General features: G+C 46.9%; 1 protein-coding gene and 1 non-coding gene across 9 annotated transcripts in view; both read right to left on the reverse strand.

Annotated features, from left to right (window-relative positions):
• Nucleotides 1-23,300, reverse strand: part of Fhod3 (formin homology 2 domain containing 3) — a 412,004-nt gene that overhangs the window by 368,512 nt on the left and 20,192 nt on the right. For all 8 annotated transcript variants that reach the window (XM_050134860.1, XM_050134859.1, XM_050134858.1 and 5 more), the window contains exon 2: nucleotides 2,891-2,997. In XM_050134860.1, the coding sequence (XP_049990817.1) occupies nucleotides 2,891-2,997 (107 nt within the window). The remainder of the gene's footprint in view (nucleotides 1-2,890; nucleotides 2,998-23,300) is intronic.
• Trnak-cuu (transfer RNA lysine (anticodon CUU)) lies at nucleotides 8,740-8,812 on the reverse strand. The gene has a single exon. It is a non-coding gene; the product is annotated as a tRNA-Lys (tRNA).

Here is a 23,300-nt window from a genome sequence, read left to right on the forward strand (position 1 = left end):
TGTTCCAACCCCCATCACCTTTGGGCTATCTGCTTCAGTCTGAAGTTTCCGTGTCTTGAGCTCCTTTCTTGTTTCACTATCACCCATTCTCCCAGCATCCCTTGCTGTAAGGAAACAGAAATGGGATCCCAGTTTATGTTGGTCAGAAGTCATCACTGTGACACCTGAGAAAACGTAATTAAGAGAAGATGTGTACTGGCCCATGATTGCAGGGTTTCTATTCCATCGTGGTGGTGAGAACATGGCCAAGCAAAGCAGCTCCGATCATGGAGGACACGGAGCAGAGAGACAGGATGTCTGTGCTGGCAGTATTTCTCTTCCTTCCCTCTTATTTCATCTGACTCCCAGCCTGCACCCATGAGGGTCTTCGCCTTTGGTCCATTCTCTCTGTAAATTCACTCACAGACACAGCAAGATGTATGCCTTGCTAATCTCCTAGGCAGCCCTCAGTCCAAACAGCTTAATACATTGGCACTTTTTTTCTTGCACTGTAAAATCATTAAGGACACGGTCTTTAAGCATCACTCTGGTACCCAGATGCAGTGGCTGAGCTCTTCCCACTGAGGGAGGTGGTGTAGACCAGTACCAGTGTCACTACATGAACCAACCTCATGTCAGCACAGCTGCAGATGCCATGCTGTGTAGGACCTGACGTGCCTTTGCCATAAGATCCTGGGTAGCAGAGAGGTTCTGACTCTGAACTTAGTCCCACCGTGTGTATACCTGGCACACCACCTCCTCCTGGCTCTACTGCCTGGGATGTGTGACCTAACTTTTGACCTTCAGTTGTCTCTGATGAAAAATAGAGACAACCAAATCCCAACAACTACTAGATCCTCCAACTAACTATTCAGAAGATCCTGTAAACTAGGAGCCTCCATGTGTTCTTTTCCCCTGACCTTTTTTTTTTTTCGTTTTGTTTTGTTTTGTTTTGTTTTGTTTTTTTGAGACAGGGTTTCCCTGTGTAACAGTCCTAGCTGTCCTGGAACTAGCTCTTGTAGATCAGGCTGGCCTCAAACTCACAGGGATTCACCTGCCTCTGCCTCCCGAGTGCCAGGATTAAAGGCTTGCAGCACCACCACTCAGTGGTTCCCCTCACCTTTATTCTAATATTGTCACCTAATACATTAGCACTTTTTTTCTTGCACTGCCAAATCATTCAAGTTTTTGTTTAAAAAAAAAAAGTCAGGCAGGACATGGACTTTAAGCATTACTCCACTAGAGACATTTTTCAAGTCAACAATGATCTACTCATAACGCTGCTGGGGTTTGTTTGATCAATGAGCCATGAAGGCATGCGATGAGACTGTCGTTCTAGCCAGTATTCTGAGGTCTACAATGGGATGTCACGGTCAGAAATAGGCAAAAATTATTTCAATGGAATTTTCTTCCCTAAATATACTGGTCCCATAATCCTTTAATATCCATTTTTAAAATACGGGTGAAGGCTGGCAACGTGGCTCAGTTGGTGGAGTGCTTGTCTGATATGCACAAAGCCCTAGGTTCAGTCTCCAGTGCTTGAGAGGTGAAGGCAGGAGCATGGAAGTTCAAGGTCATTCTCTGTTATACTGCAGGTTTGAGGTCCAGCCTGGGCTACAGGAAAGCCAATGAGTAGTTGTGTCGCTGGAGTGGAATGTGAGGCACCTGGAGAGTTTCCCAAACGCTATTTGTGGGGCCCATGTGCCACTCTGATGACAACAGGATATCTTCAGAGAAGTTTGCTTGACCCTACAGAGTACATTGACCTTTTTGATGAACCAGGTATGTCGCATAGGAATTCATTCTGAGACCCTGCCATTCACCATCCTCCAGTGTTTAAACATGGCTACGGAGTACTGAGAAATGTCAGGTGCCAAGCATTTATTTAGACAGGCGAGTTCTGAAGTCATGGAGTTTAACCAGAAGCGAAGAGGGACAAGCAGAGGAATATTTATCTTTAACTATGAAGGCTACAAACATGGCAGAAGCCCAGGAAGTCATCAGGGCACACCGGAGCCAGGGACCTATCTGAAAGTCACGCAAGAAAGGTTCCAATGTGTCCCCACTATTCAAACTCTACATGAAAAATCAATACTCTCAGCCAGTATTCCCCTGGATACATTCTTAGCTTGGCTAAGAGAGCGTCAGATAGCTTTGGGGGTCTCTGAACACCGGATCACATCAGCTGAGAATAGCCTGGGAAGCATCAGAAACTCTGTGAAGGTCAAGAGGAGGAAGGTGATACAAACAGAGCTGTGTGGTGTGGCCATGGTTCAAGGTGGATAAGGGACAGGAAGAGACGCAGCCCCGTCAGATGGCTCTATTAGTGTCTCAGTGGACACAGGAAGGCTGGCTATCTGCATGTGTAGTCCAACAGAGGCTTCACTTTCTAGATACATCTCCGATTTCTCATGACCATTGCCCTGTCTTTCAGGATAGCTATCCTAAGTACTGTGCAATCCACATGTAGGCTAAGAAATAACTTATGCTAATTAACCTAATTAATAATTATTTTGCCCGCTGTAATGGGTAGAAAAAATTATATACCATAAAACTGCCAGGATGCCTGCCAAAAAAATTAAATTATCAACTAAATTATTGGAAACTGTATTTAAAACAGCTGTTGATCCACCAAACATCTAGAGAATGTTGATTTGTTTAACTTTGGTTAAAAATCCCTTGAAAGAGAATGTTGTGTGCTCAATTAACTCATCCCAGAAACTTCTCTTAAGCTGAGCTGACCCGCAAGGAGCCAAGTCCCTCAAGATAGACAAAGATCGACAGTCACCAATGAGGACTTGCAGGACTTTAAGTGGAGGTCAAGGTGATTTCTCCAAAGCATTTTAAGAGTTTAGCGTACCAATGCTCACAGTAAGGGGGACCAGCGTGCAGGGATAATGGTTGTGCTTACCCTGTGTCATCCTGGAAGCCTTCCAACTCATCGCGCTGTTCCGCCAGTGTGGCCTCCAGATCCAGGTAGGCACCATTGTGGGACAGCTGCAAGGTACAGTCGTCGAGCTAGGAGAGAAGGAAGGGGTTAGTCCAGTCATCTCCTCGGGTGGGGACCAGGTACCATCGAGGCACCTTGAGATGCCCTCAGGGGCTTTTTAAAAACCAAGCATTACTCTGAACTGTGATGCCTAGCTGAAGGAGGGCTGAGTGGAAGCGTAGTGGAAGCTTACTGGAGCGGAGCTGGTGCAAGTAGACAGACGCATCCGTCAGACGGCTGGCAGTGGCCCATGTTGTTAAGATTCTGAAGTGGCAATTACCAGCATTTCGTTATATTTAGAATGATTACCTACACTTAAAAATTATTTTGACAAAGATTCAGACTAATATTGTGAGAAAACCAAGTATCCCATGTCATGTTTGACTCCTTGAGTGGTCGGGATGGCTCTTATGGTTCATCCAGTTGGTGAGTCAAGACTCTAACTGAAAACTGCAGGCAAGCATGGCGGCTCCTGGCTGAAATCACAGTACAGTGGGGCGGAGAGGCAGGAGAAGAGGGAGGAGAAGTAAACTGACGGTCACAACTGTCGTCCAGGCCACTGGGACTCATCAGCTCCATTTGGAGTGTCCAGCTTTATTCCCAGAGGTCTCAGTGAACATTGAACCTTCTTTCGTGGTCATCAAGGCCTTCCAGGGATCTGCCTCAACGTGCTCTGTGTCGAGCCCCAAATAACGACAGGAAACCCCACAATTTTCCCAGCCTATGGCAACAGATCCTCAGCCCTCAGCCTAACTGCCTGACCCCGCCACCCCCCTCCTCACATTCCAGCCACCACTAACTGCCACCATTTCAAAAATACCATCTTAACAAAATTATATATCTGACACAGGCAGAGCACCAAGGAACACAGAGCGGCTTCCTTCCCTCAGAGATACGGTGTCATTGGATGAGTGGGACGACAAACAGACTGTGGATGAGAGTAAGACACAGATAGACCAACTGCCAGGCAGTGGATGCTCTTCCTTCGCTTATTCTCCAGTGACTGCTTCAGCAGAGATGCCAAAACCCTCCACAATATTGCCCAAGTCCCCACCCAGAAGAAGACTATCATTGTTTCCTAGCCAAATGTCACCAACTTGATCCCCTAACTAAGGGGTAAACAAGCCCCTATGCATTTGTGCCCGTGAATCTCTCAACTGAAAAAGAAGAGGTGAGCATGGGCCTTTAGTCCTCTAAGAGGAACGTGTGGGAATGTGCAGAACAACCAGGGGATGAGAAGCAAACCGGAATACTGACTACCCTGGGAGAGATTGCCTTGGGGGCGTGGTGTGTGTAGCGGCTAAGATGCCAAGGGAGCCAACATACTGCCAAAGCGATGAAGCCTCCTCATTACACCCAAGACGTAAGATTAATATTTAAACTATCATCATGTGAGGCAAGGAGCATGAATAAAATGCATTGGGGCTCTAATGGCGTAGATTTCTCCTAGACAGTTCAGAGATCGGAGGTCAGCTCTGGGTCTCGCTTTCACAAACTCGTAGAAGCCTGTATAAGTTACTTTGCTCACTGCTGTGACAAAAATACTCCAGGAAAGGTTTGTTTGGTCTGGTGGTTTATGAGGGAACACACTCCATTAGGTCTGGGGAGGTGTGGAATTGGGAACAAGAAGCAGCCAATCACTGCGTTCAGCGAGGAAGCAGAGAGGTGAATGTACCAGCCCAATACAGTTCCTCCTCCTTTTCGTTTGGTCCCAAGCTCCAGGGAAGGGATTATGCCCATTCAAGATGGGGCTCCCTTCTTCAGGTAAACCTTCCTGGAAACATACTAGAGAACAAACTCAGAGGTGTGTCTCCCTGGTGATTCTAAATCAAGTTGCCCACAAAGATTAGCCATTTCAACCTTGGCAACGACTACAAAGTCACAGTTACAAAATTGTAAAGCAAACCACCCAAAGCCAAGGTGTAGAGGCAACAGGAAAAGAAAGGCAAATTTCAAACTGGTTGTTCTAAATATGCCGGCAGAATATCCAAGCTTTCCTTACCGAAAGACTCAGATATTTCCCTGCCAGACCAAGTCCCTGGCCTCCATTACGGTTTAAGGGGAGCAACCTGATCTCTTGCCTTGGCCTCTCATGTCAAATGTCCTCCCGGATGACTTAAGGGTCCTGGAATTTCCTGACTCTGACAATTTTCATGTCAACCCTGATCCCCTGGCAGCATGTCCCCTGCACTCCTTTCTTGGCTGAAAGTTTGGTGGCCAGGACACTGTCGGGCACTTCAGGACATAAGACAAAGCAGGGAGCCATGTGGGAAGATAGCGTTACAGGGCTATTATAGAAGGGTGGCGATTAGGGAATTTAGGGGCAGTGACAGTGGCGTGGCTGAGAGACTTCAGATCAGGTTGCCTGCTGTCAACCTGTGGCCAGGGTTCTGGCAGGGATCAAGCTGCTCAGAGGGAGTCGATCCCAGACCCACAATAAAGGTCCTTCGATGACATCTCCTGAATGTGCCACTCCCCCTACTGCCCCAGTCAAAACACGCCATTTAAACAAGCAGCCTGGTGACATAGAAAACTCCCTCTGTTCCTTATTACAGATGCCTCGCCAAGTGACTCTGGGGTTCTTTTGACTGTTCCTAACAAAGACAGTGCACTCCGAAAGGGCAAGCTCACTATTCCGGAAAAACCTCAACCATCTGAAGGAAGGCTGATGTCACGTCTCGATTTATATATTCGTTCCCTCTCCCCAAGCCAGCGAAGTGGTGTGTTGCTGGGGTGGTTTAATGATTATCTGGCTTCTGGCAGCAAATCTTGAGTCTAGTCTAGGCAATAAAATTTCTGTGTAACCCTGAAATAGATCTGAACAGAACCCTTCTATAAATATGCACAAGGCTACCATTTACACCAATTCTGTAGCTGCATAGAAATGAGAAAATACGTAGGTTAACAATAGACTTCACCATTTAAAGAAAATCTCAAGTGCAGGACCCTCCCGTGCTCACATCCTCACTTTCCCCGTGTGATCAGTACAGCAACCTGGAACCCTGGCTGGCCTGTGTCTTGCTTCTCTGGGTGACATCTGATGTAGCCTAGCTGACAACTGCAGGCACTCACTCCCAGGAGCTGGCCTCCCTTCTGGTTATTGGAACCCCGCCACTGAGCGAGGCCAATCTAGACTGTCAAGCTCCAGATGATCCAACAGCTGATGACAGACACCTGAGACAGCCCTACAGAAATAGGGAAACAACCTAAGCCAGCACTTCCCGGTAGAGCGTTCGGCTTCAGGATGACTTCGTGGTTGTCAGTCTCCTATCTCCGTGATTTGTGAACACAGACCACCCACAGCTGACAGGTAGGGCAAATCTGACCCCCAGAGTTCCCAGAGTCTGGATGGGGGATGGCAACGGGGGAGCACGCTAAATGTACTGTGGTATGACAAGCTCAAACAGGGCCATCCTGAGATGGTACACAGAGCACACAAATCTAACTTTGGCCCTCCCTGAGCTAAAACTCCTGCTGGGGACAAAGGACAGCAGCAGGTACTGAGTACAAGGGACCTGAAGCACTAAGGAATTAGGGAGCAGTGATTCCAAAGTCCCCCCCCCCCCCAGAGAAGTAAGAGAAAGCAGGCATGCCAAGTCCCTGGGCCCCAGAGCTCACTCTACTGTTCCGCCTTACTCCTCTTGCAAACTTCAAAGTAAAAGATGACAATATTGTGGTTTGAATGCGAATCTTTAACAGGCTCTCATGACTAAACACTTAGTCTCCAGCTGGTAGCATTTTTTGGGGGGGGAGGTTGTGGATCCCTTAAGAGGTGGGGCATACAACACCAGGTATGAGAAGCCCTCTTTTTAGTTACTGATCGTGGTTTTCAAGAGACTCCTAGAATACACAGGCTGTGGCTATCACCCTTGGTTGCCACCCCCACCCCTAGAGATAGAAGTCAAGGCCCTATTGTCGAAATACTGTGCACTTCAGACACAGGGCTGGGAGACCCCTGAGCTGGGACTGACCTGAATGTCTCCTCCCTGAGCACTCATTTTCATGGTACCCAGAGGGCACAATGCAAGCTTCCAGAGCAGGGAAACAACCAAGAGTCCTACCTACCTCTGAAGCTTATGAACCACAATCATGATCAGTAGGGCATAATAGCACAAGAGGCACAGTAGTGGCATGCACACCTGAGTGGTAACCAACAAGTCTCTAATTGGACTTAAGACCCATGGAACAGGGGGAAATCACGCCTGGTTCAGGAAACCCAGCCAGCCACCAGGGCTAGTGAAGTCACGGCTCTTGGAGGAGAACCTACAACCACCACTTTACTAAACCAGCATAATCCCTAAGTACATTCTAAATATTTGTCCTTACACCCACAGATAAGTGTAGTCCTGACCCCACATCAAGGAAACTTCTCTTTGCAACATGCAGAGACTATTATGGAAAACCACAACCAATCAGAATGCAGGGTTATGAAGCCCAGTCCCAGTAAATATATCTACAAAGTAGTCTGGCACCTAGGGGAATACTGTAGAACAAGGGTGGAAAGATTATGTTATGAATGTGCTTTCTTTGAATGTGGCTTGATTTTTCCTTCCTCAGAAGCCTAGGTAAGCTGGTGATCACTAAGCCAAGGACGCATGCCCTGTCCTGAAGCTGACTCAAGGAGCTTCCAAATCAAGTCCTAGACTTACAGTTAAACTAAGAGGAGCATACGACCCACCCACCAATAGCAAGAACCTCGACCAGATTCCTTGAGAAGACAAAGGAGCAAGTTTTGGGGAATGATAACACATAGACAGGAAAGTAAATGACTTTATCTTTAAATAGCTGGAAGTATTGTAGTAGGGAGGTCACTTGTTTGTTCCCGGCTGTTTAGCCCCCCCAAAAAATCACACAGAAACCATATTATTTAAATCACTGCTTGACTCATTAGCTCTAGCTTCTTATTGGCTAACTCTTACATCTTAATTTAGCCCATTTCTATTAATCTGTGCATCACCACATGGCTGTGGCTTACCACCAAGGTTCAGCGTCTGTCTCTGGCAGTGGCTCCATAGCTTCTCTCCCACTCCTCCTTCCTTCTCCCAGCATTCAGTTTAGTTTCCCCCGCCTAGCTCTACTCTGCCCTATCACACAGGCCAAGCCAGCTTCTTTACTCATTAGCCAATAAAAGCAACACATAGACAGAAGGACCTGCCACACCAAAGTATATTAGACTTTTTCGTTCAGAAAGCTAGAATACATTGGTTTACATAAATATGATATCCTGTGGTCTACATTATTTTATTTAAATTGAAAAACAATTCTATCACTACTTCAGGAGAAAAGGGGAAGGAGGGCAACAATATGAGGGTTAAGGTAGGGAGGTGAGGGAGACTGAGTGACTGTTCCAGTATGGAAGTATGATGTGGGAAGGTCATTTGTCTATCTGTTGCTTTCATTGGCTAATTAATAAAGAAACTGCTTGGCCTGATAGGTCAGAACATAGGTGGGTGGAGTAAACAGAACAGAATGCTGGGAAGAAGGGAAGTTAGGCAATTGCCATGCCTCTCCTCTCTGGTACAGACGTCATGGATCCAGCCACCAGGTCACACATGTTGAATCTTTCCCATAAACCACCACCTCGTGGTGCTACACAGATTATTAGAAATGGGTTAATCAAGATGTGAGAATTAGCCAGTAAGAGGCTAAAACTAATGGGCCAGGCAGTGTTTAAATGAATACAATTTGTGTGTTGTTATTTCTGGGGCTAAGCTAGGCAGCCAGGAGCTGGGTGGCAGGAACACAGCCCACAGCTCTATCACTAAAAATAGTGCCCAACGTGGGGCTCGAACCCACGACCCTGAGATTAAGAGTCTCATGCTCGACCAACTGAGCTAGCCGGGTGGGAACGCAGCCCGCTGCTCCCACTACAGAAGTGTCCAACACAGAAGCAAAATCTTGAATTTCAGCCGGGCGATGGTGGCGCACGCCTTTAATCCCAGCACTCGGGAGGCAGAGGCAGGCGGATCTCTGTGAGTTCGAGACCAGCCTGGTCTACAGAGCTAGTCCCAGGACAGGCTCCAAAGCCACAGAGAAACCCTGTCTCGAAAAACCAAAAAAAAAAAAAAAAATCTTGAATTTCTTGCCCGAGCAAACTAATAAGTAGACATACTCACCAGCATGAAAAACACCAAGTAAACAGTGTGTGGAACTGGGGTAGAGCTGGGATTTCTCTTTCTGACCTATTTTATCTATTATGTCCTAACAAATGGAGGCATTTGGGGTTATTTAAGAGAGACATACATAAATTTTATTCATCTTTTCAAAGAACCAAATTTTAATTATACTATTTTTCTCTGTTGTAACTCACTTGTGTGTGTGTGTGTGCACGAGTGTGCACATGTGGTATCTGAGGGAACTGTTTTTAAGATTTATTTATTTCTATTTTATGTGTATGTTTACCTGCATGTGTTTATACATACCACATGTCTGCAGTGCCCACAGAGTCCAGATGAGGACATCAGAACCCCTAGAACTATAGTTTCAGATGGCTGTAAGCCACCATGTGGGTGCTTAAGTCAGCACACCCCATCTTTCCTTTCTCATTTACATCCCCCAGCAAGCAGCTTCATGGTGGCATGCTGATGGCCCTGACGTAGGAGCTGTTTCACACTGATGCCTTTCCCAGCTGACATGATGAGGAACAGGACTAGGGAAGGCTATCACCAGGCACTGTCCCCTGTAATCTCTGCCTAGGCTGCATAATAAAGATCCCATGAGAAAAGGAAATGGCGGGAGAAAAGCAATGAGAGACTTACGTGCATCTGGTAAAGGACTTGTATTAGAGCATTTAAGTCCTACAAACCGAACAGCAAAAGAGCAAATAACCCCATTTAAAAGTAGGCAAAGGATTTGAACAGTCACGGACTCCCATTTACCATAGCCTGTGGACTCTAGGCTGTGAGCCAGGGATAGCCAGCTGCAGAGGAGCTCCTCTGATCCCCTCACATGCCCTCATAATAAGGTTTGTAGAATATAGCCCAGAACCCCAAGACTCTTTAACCTGGGGTGTCTACCATCCGTTGTCAGTGGTTCTCAAACTCCAGTGCATTCGATAGCCTGCTGGAACACTGGATCACATTTGAACATTCAAATTATGTGGGTCAAGGCAGCTGGATCCTAGGGATCTATATAATTCAGTTCCCACCATTACTTGGTGAATAGATCCAGGAACCTAGGGCTCCACTCTGAGAAAACAGATGAGATAATACTGTTAGATTACTCGAGGAAAGAAGTAAGCCAAGAGGAAATGTTGAAGCCCTAATTGCTTTGGAACGTGTTCCTCTTCTCCCAGTCTTTGGCTCTCCTTCCACTGCCACCACGTAGCCTCACGGGTTCTTTCTAATGAGCAAGTACATCCCCGAGGTCCATCTGTGGGTATGGGGCTAACACCCAGCAAAGATGCACAGGGATCCTTGGAAACAGGCCAAGCCTCCAGCTCCACCTGGTACCCATGACCAGGCCCAGGAGCAGAAGCCACACCTCACGGAAAGTCCAGCTGGCTGCCACTGTAAACTTCTAGGAAATGTTTTCAATAATTCTAGAGGGTGAGCTGCCTGCTAGCCAGGAAACCTGAACACACGAGCTTGTCAGAGCATCCCCAGAAGAAAAGGAAACCAGTCCAGTACTCATTACCACAGCTGTAAAACAACAGAGACGGGCAGATGTCACAAGGCCGGTGTGGCCACCTTGACCTTTTACAATAGGTATGGTTAGTTGCCAATAGGTAAGAGTAAAGAGAATATACTCTGAACGCCAGGTTCGGCATACCCTGGAAGAACAGAGCAATGGAGAGCCCCTCAAATTCCTCACCACCACACTTCCTTTGGGGCGCACACTATCCGAGTCTCCAGGCCACCTGCCCACCAGGCTCCTGTGTGCCGTAAGTCTGGACCACAACTCAAGAGATGCAATAACTCCCTATCCTCAGACCCTGGCCGCATGTCAAGTCTCTTCATTTCTTTTGAGCATATGCTATCTACACTCAGCCCCACACCTTCTCAAAAAAAAAACGAGCAAGTTCCAAATCAGCAGCAAGAAGTCAGCCACGACCTTACTCTATTCCCGTGATAACTCATTAACTATGTGACCAGACAGCCCAGCTCAGTGATGAGTGAAAATCCCGACAAAACAGCTCTGCAGAGCTCTGCAGAGGTTCCTGCATGTGTGCTGTCATGAGATCCTCAGAGCCCCAGTGCTTACGTCAGCACGCACCACCTGCCCTCTCTCATTGACATCTCCACAGCCAGCAGCTTCACGGCAGCAGGGTGATCACGCTGTTTACAGGACCCTGCCTTCCCCAGCAGATATCATGAAATAAAGGACTAGGGATGGTTTTCCCCAAACCCTGCCCCCTGTAATCTCTGCCATAACTTTTTCAATACACTTGAAACACCTATAGGCATCATGTACCTATAAATGGCAAACTGTACATGTTTAACTGGGGGACAATAAAGCAAAGGGGAAGAGAAGGAAAGGAGAATGAAAAGGGGAGGGGAGGGGAGGAAGGAAGGGGCAGGAAGAGAGCAAACACTGCCTGCTTAAGAACAGAATGTCCATCTCTGAGAAAGAATTCTCCTCCAGCCCTCCATCCAAACAGGTACACAGAGGGGACAGCTAAAGTCCTCACAAAGCCTCTCCGCTCAATGCCATAACGCTCCCAAGTCAGTTACCTAATAAAAGAAAAGAAATACCCAAACACATAGTCATCTCTAAGCAGTGTCTCAGACAGGCTGGGGAGAAAATGTGGGCTCTCCTGGTGGGAGATTCGTGCTGTGTGGCAGCCGTGAGCAGGGTTATGCCCACAGCCACACTCACTCACCACTGTGCACACTTCCGTAGCTGAGGCGAAAGCTATTGGTCCGTGACTCTAGACATGTCCCAAGTAAGAGCACTGCTGTCTGAGGAGTCCCGCCACCGATGTAAAATAAAACAACTGGGCCTAAGATTGCTGAGAATTAAGTCTTGAGAATTAATGAAATTTTGTGACTTTTATGTAAGTATATGGCATGGGCAGGAAGCCTGTGACGGTCAGAGGACGGCTATGTGGAGGCTGTTTTCTCTTTCCACTTTTACGTGGCTCCATGAATGAACCCAGGTAGACAGGTTTTTGGTTTATATGGTATTTCCTTTACCCACTGAACTACTCCACCCTCTGATAATCAAAGTTTTAAGCACAGTATATACTTTACTGTGAAATGTGAACTTGTAGATTATCCTCTGTGAGATTTAGATTCACCCTCAGTCATCTTATTACCACCCAGAGACACTTGACAGCTCAAACACATGCTACAGTGTCGGCTGGCTGCCTGGCTGGCTGCCTAGTGAGTTGGGTTTCATGTTCTTTTGGTTTTGGTTTTTGTGTTTTATGAGACATCTAGCTAGGTAGACCAGGCTGGCCTGGAAATCACAGAAATCCTCCTCCAGACTTCTGAAAAGCCAGAGTCAAGGCTGAGAGTGAAGCTCAGGATTTCAGCCCTTGCCCGGCACAGGTGGGGCTCATGGTCGGACACCATTGCCCCCGCCCAGCACTGTTAAATCATTTTCTTTTAATAATAGTAAAGGAGCTGAGAGAAGAGATTTCAAAACCAGAAATCTTTTTCTCTCCGCAAGGGTGGTGGCTCACGCCTGCACTCTCAGCCTTCAGGAGGCTCAGGCAGAGGACTTGGGGATTTGAGGCCAGCCTGGGCTACATGGTGAGGCTTAGTGACTTGTTGCTGTGACAAAGTACCTACAACACAACTTAAGGAAGGAAGGGTTCGACTTTGGCTCACCGGTTAAAGACGCATATTATGATAGTGGGGAGGTGGTGGCAAGAACACAGGGCAGCTGGTCACACTGCAGCCACACTCGGGAAGCAGAGGGAGTGACTGCTGGTGCTCAGCTGACTTTCATGCAGTGGGAAACCCCCGACCCAGGGAATGGTGCTGCCCATGGGGAGGGTAAGAGTCAGCAGACCAGTCTAGATACTCCCTCAAAGGCACATCCACAGGTGCTGTCTAGATGACTCTAGACCTTGCCAAGTTGACAATATCAACTATCACAAACCTCATCTATGCAAATTGTTCAAAGCCTAAATCAGAATGTTTCTGAGGTCCCTCCCAGAAGCAGTTCAAATGGCTTTAGTCTCAGTCAGTGGGAGATTTGTGACAAGACAGGACTTGGTCCCTTTCTGATTCAAAGCGAAGACAAAGGAAGTTGGCTGTGGAAAGCCCCTTCAGACCTACGGTCTCCAAGGAAGACCGTCTCCAGGGAGGACCGTCTCCAGGGAGGGTCGTCTCCAGGGAGGGCCACGCACAAGCCAGCTGCCTGCTTGTCACCCTCCTTCACCCAAGTTTGTTTCTTAAAGCTGCCCTACCACTGTGTTTTAGGCAGAGTATAATCATTCCCAGATGTGAAAGAAAAATGCTCTGACCAAGCAGGCATTGCAGCTCCGGATGTATGTGGTTGGTGGACATGTCCTGTGTCCTGTAAGGCTGCCACAGTACTCAGGCTGTGCTTCCAGAGAGAAGCCTGAAGCAGCACAGTTTGACCACTCCACCCTCAGACAGAGCACCCACTAGGTCCCCATTCTGCCTAAAGCCATCCTGATGTAGCAACCCCAGGCTGCCAGAAACACAGACACACCCGAGGCCCTACAGCCCTGAAACTGGGAGCAGTGAGGTGATGACAAGATCCAGCCAGGGTAAAGCTGGGCAGGTCTCTCCAAGGAGCTGCTCCTGCCTCTTACCGATGGGGAAACCCTCTAGCTGTGATATGCTGCACAGGTGTGAAACTCCAGCTTATGACCCCCCAAGATCAAAGCTGTTTCCACCAGGCGAGTTCCATAAGAATTGAGAGCCAGGTTTGGACCTTGCAGGATCAGGAAACATGAGGATAGGCCTCAGGGAAACCTTTGGAAAGCCAGATGAAGGGAGCCAGGGTGCTGGGCTGAAGGTGGCCGTGGAAGACTTCAGAATGCCTTGTGTGCGCTGCTGGGCACAATGGCCAGCACCAGAAGCCTGTTCACTGTTCACTTATGGCTCAGACGCTGCTGCCTCTGCTCAACTCGGAAACTTTTCTTTCCAGGGCTCTTCTACACACACAGTCCAGTGTTGGAGGAGGCCGCTAGTTAGCTCCCAGCGGTTTAGCCCCGAAAAAAACACACAGAAACTGTATTACTTAAATCACTGCTTGATCCATTAGCTCTAGTTTCTTATTGGCTAACTCTTACATCTTAATTTAACTCATTTCCATTAATCTGTGCATCTCCACGAGGTCGTGGCCTACCAGCAAAGTTTCAGCTCGTCTGTCTCCCGCGACGGCTCCATAGCTTTTCCCTCACTCCATCTCCTTTCTCCCAGCATTCAGTTTAGTTTTCCCCACCTATATCTGTTCCCCTATAGCTCTGCTATAGGCCCAAAGCAGTTCCTTTATTAACCAGTGGTATTCATAGCATACAGAGAGGAATCCACATCAGTCCAGTGAATAAATATTACTAAAAATGCAGTGGGGAGCAGGAAAGAGGGCTTGGTGAGGAAAGGCGGTTACCACCCAATCCTGGCAACCTGAGTTCAATGGCCAGAACCCATGTGAACGTGAAACCAGCTTCACAAAGTTGTCTTCTGAATTCAGAGAGAGAGAGAGAGAATGTGCATACACGAATGCACGTGTCCATAAGTAAACATATATAAACATTGTAAACAACCAATTTTAATAAAAACAGAGGGGTTTGACCTTTACAAGGGACAGGAATTACATTCAAACCCTGTGCGATGTTCACTCTGATCCAGAAGCAGGACAAGGCCAACACACTGGATTTGGGGAGTGTTATTATCATTATTTATTATTATTATTGTTATTATTATTATTAGTGTTTTGGTTACTATACTTTTGAGGTAGAGTTTTGCTGTGCAGCCTTGCCTGGTCTAGAACTTACTAAGTAGCTCAGGCTTTCTGCACCAGCCACCTCCTTCCCAGCATAGCCATACCCCAACATGAATTCCACACGTATTTCTTACACAGACTCTGGAATTTGCTTCTGATTTGTCCAATGATCACAGACCAACCAACCTAGCAAGCTTTTCTGTCAGTGGAGCACTCAAGTACATCACCTTCTGGAACAGGTCTGGGCTCTTTCCAGCCCCAGAAACCTTGGGTTCCCTCAACCCTAGGAAACCATAATGCATTTTCTTTGATCCCACCTGGGTTCTATCAGGTACAATCTCTCTATAGACATCAAGGTGACGAGGATGTCAGGGCCTTGTACAATGAGGAAAATCAAACTGTTAGCGTACTTTATGGCAACTGGACCACAAACCATGAATAGAGGCTCAAATCCTGCTCTGGAATATGCTGGGCTGGTTTTTATTTATATTTGTGAGAAAGGACCTCACTCTATAGCCCATGCTGGACCTGGGAATTAATGTGTAGACCAGACTGACTTCAGATTTATCATCTTCCTGCTTCAGCCTGATGAGCACTAGGTGCAAGGCAAATCGCGCTGTGTCCCCTTTGAAGGTTCTCCAACCTTTTCTAATAGTTGCCAACAATGACTATTTCATCATCTGCCTCTATAAAATACCAACATGGAAAATTATACATTATTTTTATAATGACTTACTTATTCTCCAAAAATAAAGGGAAATATTTGGATGCCTGTCTCAAGGAGGAACTTAGAAGCAAAAGAGATTAGCACACAGAGGAGCTGGGTCGGATATAACAGGGGATAACTTAGAAGGGGAAGTGGAATGTGTGCTCTTAAACACAGGGCCAGCCAGCTCCAGAGTGTGTGCTCAGTTTCCAGCCTGCAGGGACCCTGGCTGCTCAGCCCACACCTCCTCCCTCACTCATTTTCTAGCTGGGTCCTGAGCATCCAGGAGATAGACAGCAAGTAAGAGATACTCACTCTGGCGCTTTCTCATCAAGACCTTCCTGACCTTGATACAGTCCCAAGAGCCTGACGGAAGGGATATGGGCCATAAGGGCTCAACAGGCAATCATTTCCCTTCACTATGGGCTGGCCTTCCCACATGAAGTCAATCCACATATAAGCCTGTACAGGAGGCAACAGTCAACCTGTCAGGGTTGGATTCCTGCTGGACAAACAATAGATGCTCCACAGAGAAGGCCATATAGCCTCCCTCCAGCCAGGCCCTCCTACGAGGACTCATCTGGTTCAGTCAAAGACATGTCAGAGTTTCCCATAGTGCTCCAGCTTAATTGCAGGGAAAACAATATGGCCAATGCGTTCTGTAATTGTGAGCCTATGGTTGGGTTGGTTTTCCTTAAGGAAAGCACAAAAATAAGTCCTTACAGTTCAACAGCACTCAAAACACCTTTGCAAATACTGTTCCTTTGACAGGGTAAAGTTCTTGCTACTTTTGAATTTTTATTCCTCTCTGATGTTGTATTCTGACTTCTCTAGAAGCTTCCTTTACATGTGATATGAAACATGACAATGTCATTACCAGGCATCACCTCCAAAAACCTAAGAAAAAATTGTGATTTTTGTTTTATTCCATTTTTCAAAAGCTAATCAATTATGGCTAGTCTACAGTCAAACTGATTAATTTCAAGCCAACTCTAACTTGGTAGGTGTGTGGTTCACATGGCCTAATTCCCTGCTGGGATGTGAGGGACACCAAGCTCTCCTGGACCTGGCAGGACAGCTCTCAGACAGCTGGAAACACCCTACTAGACAAAAAACGAAGCCAGCGCCATACATTCTCTGGTCGACAGGACTAATCAATCACCTTTCCTCCTCCCTGGAACGTAGGCATTATCAGTTGATCTGACTTGGCATGGGCAAGTGAAGTATGATTCCTTCCTACCTCCCAAGCTGAGAGAGGCGGCAGAGCGGGCTCTCTTTCCAGGTGTGCATTGGCAGAGGCTTCGGAGATCTTCCCTGGGATTCTCCGCTGTGTGTGTGTGGGGGGGGATGGTTCTTAGGGGTACACAAAATCTCCCAAGACATCCAGAGCACTACTGGGGATGCTCTCCTCTAGGCAGCGCCACAGTGCTGGCTTCCTCCCTTCTTCCATGCAGATAACTCCACACATTCATTTCCTTTTTCTGCATCCCCCAAAGTCTCTCCATCATGTATTACCTCCCATGGGAGCGTGTTTCAAATGCTTATTCACCAGATAGTGTTAGCATTTTAGGAGGTGGGGTTTCTGGGCAGGAGTAGGTTACTAGCGGTAAGACACTGAAAGTCATAGCACTGCCCCGGTTCAGCTCCACCTCTGCTTCCCGATCCACCATTGGGAAACTATTCTGCTGAGGTGGCCTAAAATCCCCTGAAACATGGGTGAAAATAAACATTTTGTTCTGGGTTCCATTCTCACTGCGATAAAAACACTCTTGACAAAAAGCAGCTTAGGGAGGGAAGGGTTGAGCTGGCTCACACTTCCAGGTGGCAGTCCAGCACTGAGAGAATTCAGAGCCCAAACTCCAAGAACTTAAAGTAGAAACTATGGAGGAACACTGTTGGCTAGTTTTCATGTTCACCAGGCTTATGCTAAGCTAGCTTTCTTAGACAGCCCAGGGCTATCTGCCTGGGGAATTGTGTCATCTACATCAGTTAATAAGACACACACATACACACATACATACACACACACACACACCACCGCACACAAATACAACACACACCACAGGGGGGAGGAAGGGAGAAAGGGAGGGAGGGAAGGAAGGAGGGAGGGAGGGAGGACGGGAGGGGGCAAGAGGGAGAGAGAGAGACTTGCCCACAGACGGATCTGATCCCTCAGCTGAGACTCTTCCCTTAGGTGACTATAGGCTGGGTCAACTTGATAGTTAGAGCGAGGATGCCTCTCCTCCCTTCGACTGTTTCCTGTCAGGTGTTCTGATGACAGTAATGCAAATCCACTAATACAACAACCCAACCAACACAGCAGCCACCACTCAGTGAGGGCCACAGCAGAACTCCAATTATGCAACTGACATTTCAGCATGAGGGAAAATTCTAGAGAGAGAGTAAGCCCTGCAGTGATTGTACAGCTCTAGAATCCTTCCAGGTCTTTAATACATTGGTGACGTGTTACTCTGTAACACTGAGAAAGCTACAAAGTGGGTAGCACCATGGAGATGGGGGGACAGGCAGGGAAGGCAGCCGTGGTGAACTGTGGGCCATGAGACTGCTTGGCAGAGCAGGCACAGAACCAAGGCATAGGGCAAAGATGGCGGCACACTTCTGTAGATGGTGTACACACAAGGGGTTTCAGAGACATTGGTTCCCAGGACTGCCTGGTAGTTCCATGGATAACGGTGGGAGAAAAAGAACATAGAAATAGCTTTAGGTAAGATTCTTGAAACCTGAAAGACATCCGATGGCAAAGTCCCAACACCTCCAGACTGTTTTCATTCTTCCCGGTCACTCTCAGGGCAACTCCAGTCGGCCTCCTGGTAAAGATCATCTAGTCTATGCCTTGCCAGTTCCCCCACCATATGGCACTAATTTGAACTCCTAACTTGACAGTTCATTGTTGATTTGACATCTGGAGATGGAGATCCAACCAACAACCCCAATTTTATATATATATATACATATTTATTTATTTATTATGTATACAATATTCTGTCTGTGTGTATGCCTGCTGGCCAGAAGAGGGCACCAGACCTCATTACAGATGGTTGTGAGCCACCATGTGGTTGCTGGGAATTGAACTCAGGACCCTTGGAAGAGCAGGCAACGCTCTCAACCTCTGAGCCATCTCTCCAGCCCCCAACAACCCCAATTTAAACATCCAAATGAAGCTTCTCCTCTTCCTTCAAACCTGCCCTCCAGTTATCTCGGCTCTCAGTACTCTGTCTTAGCTCTATGTTCCTACAACACCCCACTGTGATCCTCTGGGGGAAATGTCACATTTGGAAGTGAAATGTCCTCCCAGGCTCATCTGCTTGAACACTTGCTGTTTTAAAAGATTGTACCACCTATAGGAGGTAGGGGAGATGGGTCACTGGGGGCAGGGAGCGTCCTGGTCTAAGATTATAGCTTAGTCCAAGCTCTCTCTGGTTCCTGGCCCATGCCACCTAACAGGCAGCTGCCATACACTCCAACCACTATGAACCAAGTCAACCCATCTATCAGACCATTCCTGCCATGGCGTACCCTACAAACCATCAACCAATATAAACTCTTCCTCCTTTAGCTACATTGACAAGAAAAATGACTCTTACCAATATGGAAAGCATGTAGCTCTGACTTTTTAGATATTTAAAAACTCGGGACTTCTCTGCCAGCACCTTACTCTCAAGGCTCTGGATTCTCACCTCACTCTCAAATTTCTCTTCCCAGCAGCCTGAGATCCTTCCATGTGCTTCTCTCTTGCCTGAAATTCTCTACACCCGGACAGGTAAGGGTTTGCTCCTTCCTTCCCTCCAATTTAGAGTCCTTCCTGCACATCCCCCATGTAAAATAGCCCCACCCCTTTCCATCCATCCCCTTTCCCTATTCTTCCTACTCCTCACCATGACCTGACGTATGCCTGCTTGTCTCCCACCAGAATGCCAGCTCCATGAAATCAAGAAGTTCATTCTAGCCGTGACACTGCACCCAGGACCCAGCACACGAGTGGAATGTGGCTCTGATGGTGACTTCTCAGAGAGAGCAGAAAGCTTCCAAGAAGGTAGTGGGGCTTTGAGCCCAGAGAGGGTGGAGTCTGGCAAGAGAAGAAGGCAGCACAGACTAATGCAGGAACTAATGCAGCAGCAAACGCAGACTGAGAGCCAAAGCTCTATAAATAAAGTTTTATTGGCACATAAATGCACAATTATTTATGCATTGTCTATGGAGCTTTCAAATCACAACAGCAGAGTGAATAAATCATTGCCACAGAGACTGTTTGGTCTACAAGGGATAATAAATTTCCATCTACCCTTTACAGGAAATGTTTGTCAACTTCCGATGGAAGATAAATTTTTCTCAAATTGTAAACTCATAGACGAAACCCTCATTTCTGCCACCATGATGTCCACAGACTTTCCAGGAAGCAAGGACCCCAGTTTGAGAAAGCACTATGGAAATAAGATGAGGAGCGGGGAGAAGGAGGAGAAGAAGGAGGTGGTGGTGGTGGTGGTGGTGGTACATAGCTTCAATCCCCAGCTCTGCCACGCAGAAGCAGTGTGACCTTACACAAATCACTCAGCTTCTTGACGTTTTCCTCATGGGGAAATGAGACTATGACCCACCACATGGCACCATTGCTGTGAGGAGCTCGATCTGGAAGGCAAAAAATCTTGCCGTGACTAGTTCACACTCTACCTACCAGACAAACCTTTTCTGTGTTTTTGAGAATTCATGGAGCTTCAAATGATTCTTTCAAAGAATATTTGAAATTATCAAGTGTAAGTGTGTCCATCCAGTGGCCCTCAAACCTCATGCAACAAAGGACAGCTATGAACAGTCACATTGTCGCTCTGTTTGGCTGTGATAAGATACCACAACCAAAAGCAACTGAGAGGAGATGGGCTTATTTTAGCTCACAGTTCCAGGTGGTGCACAGCCCACCACAGTGAAGAAAGCACGTCAGCAGGGGCATGAGGCCAGCCTGGCAATCAGGAAGCAGAGAGACCACATTTGATCCTCACACAGGAAGCAGAGACTACATTTGATCTTCACACAGGAAGCAGAGAGCCCACATTTGATTGTTACACAGGAAACAGAGAGAAAGAACGGGAAGGGTCAGGATATACTACCTCAAAGCCCACTCCCAATGATGTACTTCCTCCTGATAGGTGTCCCCTTGTAAAGGGTCCATAATCACCCCAAAAGTGCCACCAACTGGGCCTTTGGTGCAGGTTTCACATTCAGATCACCAAGGCAGCCCAACACAAAATATATAAACTTATCAAAAACGTTAGAATATTAATAACTCATGAAGTTCTCCCATCGTCAACTTTGTAGATGACAAGGACATGTCACAAGATCAAATAACTGAACACGCCTGGGGGCTACTAACACAAAAACTCATCCAATCGTCAGGAAAGCGCTGCTGCTTGAGGGTTGTGCCAGCACTCAGTGCCTTTGATAAATACGATTTGTTAATCAAAATACATGAATAAAGTTGATAATCTCCGCACGACTAGGGGAAAGACTGACTCCGAGGGAGACAGAGCAGTATCGCAGCTACTTGAGCCTCCCGCACTGCTTTCCAACTTGGCAGAAAGCATTCCCAAGTCAGACAGACCTTGTGACACACTCTGAACTGATAACATGCAAAGGACTGATTCTGTGCCTATTTTTGGCTGGTTGGAAGATAACGGCTCCTCCAAGGGCAAAACGCTGAATCTCCTAGTGATGCAGGAGTTGTCGTCCAGAAACTGGGCCTGCACAAGCAAGGCTCCCTTGGGTCTCTAGTTTCTCAGCTGTATGAGTTCTGAGGATCTCCAAGAACCAAGCCGATCAATCAACAAAGACACATAGCATCCAAAGTACTTTATTAACGAGAAAGAAGTGGGGGAATCAGCGTGTGGTCTGTTAAATCAAGGACTAGAATACTCACCTCGTCTTTATGCACAAACAGCAGCAACAGTTCTTAGGAACTAACAGCAAACTCTTGAGCTACCAATGAGGTGTGGTAGATCAACCCTGTAATCCCAACACTTGAGAAGCTAAGGCCAGAGGTCTATATGAGTTCAATACCAGATCAAGTGTTACATATCTATCCATTGTCTCAAAAAAAAGTGTTATAAGCAAATGTTTAAACTTATCTACATAGAAAAATAGTTTATTCATGCCATTGGCGGACATCTCTGAGCTTTTCTCTTCCTATACAATCAAACACTTCTCACTTTCCTTGACTTTCCTACTACCAAAAGAGAGAATATCTACCACCTGCAATAGGCATTCCTTTGTGGTTTTGTTTATTTGTTTTATTTTGTTGTTTTGTTGAGTCAGGGTCTGATGATATGGCCCAGGCTGACCTGAAATTTCCTATATCACTAAGGCTGAACATAAACTCCTTACCTCCTACCGCTGTCTCCCAAGTGCTGGGATTACATGTGTGCACCACCACACTTGAGCCAAAAGACATCTGTTACTTTGGCCTGACATCCATACTCACAAAAGATAAACTGCTGAGCCGTCCCAGTCAATACTGCTATACAGATGAACCCCTCCAGGAACGGCTTATCATGAAATAATCATACGGTGAAACCTTTATTTTTGCATCAGGTTATTAATTTTTAATTTCCATGTGTGTGAAGGCACACATGTGTGCAGGTACATGTGTATGTGTGTGTGCGCGCTCACATTGAAACCAGAGGTTGATGTCGGGAGCCATCCTCAATCTATCTTCCACCTTATTCATTGAGACAGGCTCTCTCAATCAAATCCAGATCTCATCAATCTGGGGCTCCCTTCTCTGCTTTCTCAGCCTTGAATTAGAGGCAGGCTGCCCCACCCACTTGGCATTTACATGGATTCTGAGGGATCCAAACTCTAGTCCTGATGGTTGCATGGCAAGCACTTAACCACTGAGCCATCTGTCCAACCCCTGAATCAAGTTATTGAAACATCTTTCATTCAGCTTCTGAAAGAGTGGACTTCTTGCCGGCCAATGCCGCCTTCTGCGCTGCCCTGTGCCTTCTGCGCTGTGTCTGGGTTCTCCCACTCAGCAAGAGGCTCTGTCCATAAAATGCTAATTTGCATCTGTCCTTTCAAAAGTGGCATTTTTCTTTTTTGCTCTGTGGGTGTAGGCTCCCTCGCAAGAATTCTGACCCTTTGCAGCAGGATAGAAAAGCTGAGTGGAGAGCAGGGTGGGGAACAGAATCGTTGCTTTCGTTCCTTAAGGCTGTGGTGCTCTGCACACCACCAGGACCTTCTCTTGGGGCTGAGCTTCCTCCCGAGGACACAACAGAAATAGTTTTCTCATGACTTCCTGAACTGCTGCCATCTGGGCTGAGGACAAATCAGTCACTATGTAATTCGGAAGTACCTGAAAAGCCTCTTGGATTTCGTCGCCATCTTCTTCTTTCTTACATTTCTGGTTCCCAGCTGGGAAAATACAAGAGGCCCCATGCCAACAACACCCATCTCCTGTACTTTTAATACATAAGCACAACACAAAAGTGCCGGTAAATGGGTTTTTCAGTGAACACATCCATGTCACCAGCGTTCAGACAAAAGAATAGAAAAGGGGGCTGGAGAGATGGCTCAGCAGTTAAGAGCACTGACTGCTCTTCCAAAAAGCTCATGTTCGATCCAAGCACCCACATGGCAGCTCACAACTGTCTGTAACTCCAGTTCCAGGGGATCCTACACCCTCATGCAGAGAAATATGCAGATAAAAGCCAACCCACAAAAATAATAATAAAAAAAGATGATGATGATAAT

This window comes from Alexandromys fortis, unplaced genomic scaffold, assembly GCF_014885135.2.
Source record: "Alexandromys fortis isolate MF-2015 unplaced genomic scaffold, M_Fortis_MF-2015_v1.1 scaffold_25, whole genome shotgun sequence".
Lineage (NCBI taxonomy): Eukaryota > Metazoa > Chordata > Mammalia > Rodentia > Cricetidae > Alexandromys > Alexandromys fortis.